This window comes from Adiantum capillus-veneris, chromosome 27 (genome assembly GCF_014529385.1).
Source record: "Adiantum capillus-veneris isolate H3 chromosome 27, ASM1452938v2, whole genome shotgun sequence".
NCBI lineage: Eukaryota > Viridiplantae > Streptophyta > Polypodiopsida > Polypodiales > Pteridaceae > Adiantum > Adiantum capillus-veneris.
The window spans coordinates 94982863-94987489 of NC_140957.1; the positions used below are offsets into that span (position 1 = coordinate 94982863).

At 44.9% G+C, this 4627-nt stretch overlaps 1 protein-coding gene across 1 annotated transcript in view; it reads right to left on the bottom strand.

Moving 5' to 3' along the window:
- Nucleotides 1–2457, bottom strand: part of LOC147422425 (uncharacterized) — a 2877-nt gene extending 420 nt beyond the window's left edge. Inside the window, exons 1-4 of the mRNA XM_086503461.1 lie at nt 2326–2457; nt 1672–1932; nt 1205–1448; nt 1–577 (exon numbers count right to left, since the gene is read on the bottom strand). The exon at nt 1–577 is cut by the window's left edge and continues 420 nt beyond it. Coding sequence (XP_086359587.1) covers nt 1–577; nt 1205–1448; nt 1672–1932; nt 2326–2454 — 1211 coding nt within the window. The 5' untranslated portion in view covers nt 2455–2457. The remainder of the gene's footprint in view (nt 578–1204; nt 1449–1671; nt 1933–2325) is intronic.
- Nucleotides 2458–4627: the final 2170 nt, after the last annotated feature.

Sequence of the window (4627 nt, forward strand, 5' to 3'; positions counted from 1 at the left end):
GTTTCCTGAAGGTAAAGGACAAGGTTCCCATCATCTTGTATGACGAGGTAGGTTCTAGACCAACAACCAAGTCCACTAGTGCATTGAGTAGGGGTCCACCAAAGTGGTTGACCATTACCATTATACACAGCAAAAGTCCCATCTAGGTTGATGCGAGCAAAACAATATGCTCCATGTGCAAAACAGGTAAAATCTGGACATGCCCATATTGGTTTGTCTACACTATCTGGCATGGCATGGTACAACACCAAATTGCAATCATTTTGCATAATCAAGTAGTATTGCTCATTGGGTGAGTATATGAGGTCCGGGTAATTAGTGCCAGAATCTTTACTCACAAGCACATTGATATCATAATTCGATGTAAAGAGACCATTAAACCATGGGGGGCAATCATCTAAGGCATCTTCACGTGAAATGATGCTTGTTGTATTGCTAGCATTGCCTGATGCTTTATTGGTTGTGTTGCTATGAAGAATATGTCGATGTTGAGAAGGACGTCTTTGATACGTTGTGTTGGCCGAAAGTGAATTAGTAGTTTGGTTCACTAAAGAGCTTTTTTTTCTTTGGGGAACACCTGAACATATACGAAAGTGTATGATTACGTAGCCAAAATGTTTTTTAGCTAATACATAACTCATTTTAAGGACATCTCTTTAATTAGATAAATGCATGTCAAATGATCACTCCAATCAACATATTCTCTCTCTCTCTCTCTCTCTCTCTCTCTCTCTCTCTCTCTCTCTCTCTCTCTCTCTCTCTCTCTCTATGAGTATATGTGTGTGTGCACTTGCGAGCATGCTTATATGGGTTTCTCTACTTGTCGCACACATTAACTCTTCTAAGAAATGTTTGAATCTCATCTTTGGAAATATGAATGCAAAAACCATTGTGGGTCTACCACAATGTTGATACGGCTAGGGTCTATCTCTCTTACATTCTCTCTCTCTCTCTCTCTCTCTCTCTCTCTCTCTCTCTCTCTCTCTCTCTCTCTCTCTCTCTCTCTCTCTCACGCGCGCACACACACATATAGCTTTGTCTCTGACACACATGTTTGTGCATGACCACACTCACCCCACACAAGGGTAGGTCACTATGTGTTTGTGCGTGTGCGCGTGCACGTGTCCGCGCGTGTGTGTAGCTAATCCACCTCCATTTCTTATGAACAAATTAATATATGTAGAAATTCATGCACAATTAGTACCTCTAACCACAGAAAGTTCATCATGACGATCAGAATTATTATCTGAGGCACCATCTGCCTCTCTTGTGTTAGGGGTGGATGCTCCATCATCAGTTGCACCTATCCTCTCCACCCAATAATAGAATTGTGCAGAGAGACCTTCTTCAACTAAGTTTTGATCACCTGCACCCTCCACCACGATTCCAAATCCAAATCCATTTCTAATTTGACTTCGTATTGTGTCGAGCATATTGTTGACAAATACCTGTACATAAAAAGGAATATATTGGGGATTAGTTTGATGTGTCAAAGCTTAAAGCCTATTAAAGGATTGTTTTTCCCTTTCTACCTCAATTAAGGATTGTGTTTATAAGTTGGATATTATGTAATTCAAAGATTACTTTAGCTACAATTTTCATAAGGTCATTTTAAGGTTCTGTATGTATGCTGGACTAGTATAATTCATGATGGTAATGAGATTTGTGTACAATATACATGTTTGAGTGTGTGTCACAATTGTGAAGAGAGGAACATAGTGCCCATGCCTCAACAAGGTCGTATCCAATAATCACTCCAACACCTCCACCAAAGCATTCACCAGTGTTGTGAAGCATTAAACTGGTATGAAGACGTAGTGTATTTGAGATGTCGGTGTCTATTGCAGATACAAATCCTGGTGCATAGTATTGATCACTATCAATAGGAGCTGTCACAAGGTCCTCAATGTCGTTAATTGCCTCTTCTTGTGCCTGGACATTAAAAGTGAGTAACTTTAGTAATGACTACTATAATTGTTCTAAACACACACATTTACTTTGTTTCGAAGGTTGGAACCTTGTATGGTGATATAATTCATTCTATATTTATAAGAATGGGTCTTTTTTTTTTTGTGTGCAGAACTCACAATGGTGGTATTATATTAGCTTCACCACAAACTCAAGTCATGCTCCAGCCGAGCCATGACTAACCCCGCGACTCTTTAAGAAGGACCTCTACTTTGCTCAAATCCTCATGCTTTAATAGTCCGCCGGAGTTCGTTCATGCACTCATGAGACGAGAAGTTGGTCATGATTCAACTTTGCATAAAAGACACTCTCTCTCTCTCTCTCTCTCTCTCTCTCAAAACGCATGGCTTATCTTACATTGGTGTCGGAGAGGTCGCCCTGCCTGCCCTGCTCGCTAGAGAGTGCATGAGCGTGCAATATTATCAAAGGGAGCGTTATTATGAGCAAACAGAGGCGTGCAATATCATCAGAGGGAGCTGCCATCATGGGGATCACAAAACTTGTAAGGCTCCAAGCATGTTAGCTAGCTATTATATATGTATCCGGCATCGATCCCTGCATTTGTCATGCGCCTCCACGTCCTCTCCGCCATTCCTCACCCTTAGTTTGGTTCACCAAGTGTCGTGTATCAAGTCTGTCATCATTCATGATCTAATCAAGCCTTTGTCGTGTATCACTTCATCGCTAATATATATCAATAGAGTCAATACAGAGTATGAATCTATAACTATAACAAAAGGATCCAGGTTCGATACCCAGCGGCATCTTTCATAATCTATGCCCTTTTTCCAATCAACTAACTTTTGACTGTATCTGGAACTCCGTTCCAATCAACTACTTGGATCCCTTAGTTTAGTGGCAAGACATAGAATATGAATTTGTGAGTGGATCCAATATCAAACAGAATAAGGCTATCTTGGTTACACACCCCATGCATAGCACAAAGAAAAGGTGTGTGTGTGTGTGTTTTGGGGGGGGGGGGGGGGGGGGGGGGGGGGGGGGGGGGGGGGGTTGTGTGGGTTCACTCTATGAAAACTTACTTGTTCTTCAACTATTTCAAAATTCCCTTATGCAAGGTTTTGAATGAATATAGTATATCTTTTTCTAAAGTAGTCAGAGCTCATTTCCAACAGTGGCCCCATGGTTTCGACCCAGCATCGGATGTTCTCGTCGAGGAGGCAGACTTGCCCATTTTGGTCTGCTTCCATGGCCTGAGGAGGGAGTGCTTATCGCTTCTTTTCAGGATTGGTTCTGAGATCGGGACAGTCTTGGAGACCCCCCGCACGACAGGTTTAGTTGCAGCCAAGGCTGCTAGTGTGCCTTCAGTACGTGTTCTAGTCTGTGACACTCATACTCTCTCGAAGGTGGTCCTTCTACCTAGTGTGAGTGGGGGGTGGTTATGCTAGAGGGTGGAGTATTTGGGACTCCCGAACCAATGCTTCATTTGCAAGCAGATGGGCCACTTAGCGAAGGCATGTCTCGCAAGAGATCTCGACCCATAGCGCATGCTCAGCCTCCCAAGGCTGAACATGCCCACCAGACAAGTACCTCGACAAAGGCCAGCGATCAGTCAGTTGACAGTTGGCAGTAGGTGCCCGGTCGCCGTCTAAAAGGACGGGCTCGCCACACTGGCCCCCTGGTGGCCGAACCTCCTGCAGCTCAGTTGCATTGGGTTCCGACAAGGAACCGTTTTGACCCCCTACAGAAGGAGTCCTTTGAGGAGCCCCCCTCCACCTCAGCTTCACCACCGCCACCACCTTCCCCCCCTCCACCTTCAGGCTCCTTTGTTCAGCCTCCATCTCCCCCCCCCCCTTCACCCCCACCTCCTGCTCCCTCAATTTTCCCTACGGGCCTTCAGCCTCATCACCTGACCGATCCCACCCTCCTCCTCCAACATAGGGACATGGACACACATCCGCAATTAGACGCTCTCGACGCCAATTGTGGTTCATAGTTTTCGACTACAGCTTCACACGCTTCCTTGGTGACCCTTCTCTCGACCTTGAGGCAACGTGCTTTCGAGTTTACGTCTGCTTTCTAGCAGCCCGAGGCACTGAGGCTCTGGATACGGTGGTAGGTTTCTCCTTTCAGTCGTGCGGCAAGGATCACACACAGTTCTTGACTGGCTCCAAGTCTAGGTTGTTGAGTTCTCACACCACACAATGGACCTGGGGGTGACAGATTTGGTACAAACACTTTGGCCTCTTGACAAGTTCAGTGTGACACTGCCGGATTCAGTAGGATGTAGGCATATTGTGGTGCACTTGTTGCTGACGCTCAGAGTCCCCCTTGCTATGTATTTGTACATGAGGATTCGTAGACAGAGGATGTAGCTGTCACAAATTGCTGATGTGTCATGTCAAGTGTAGCGCACATAGAGCTCTGATACCAATGTCAGGTGCAGCGGAAGTGTTTAGCTCGGATCTAGTACTCTGTAGAAACACAAGGTTACTTTACTTCACTTGAAAGAACTCAACCGAGTTGAATGAGAGAGAGAGAGAGAGAGAGAGAGAGAGAGAGAATAGAGACGACACGGCATGTCGGATCCCAACCACCCTCAAGGGCCCTCTTGCTCTGTTGTTGCAAGAGCAAGTACTTCCTTTATTTCTTGCACAATGCTGATACAATGATGCTAAATGATAAGATGATGAGGGGAACT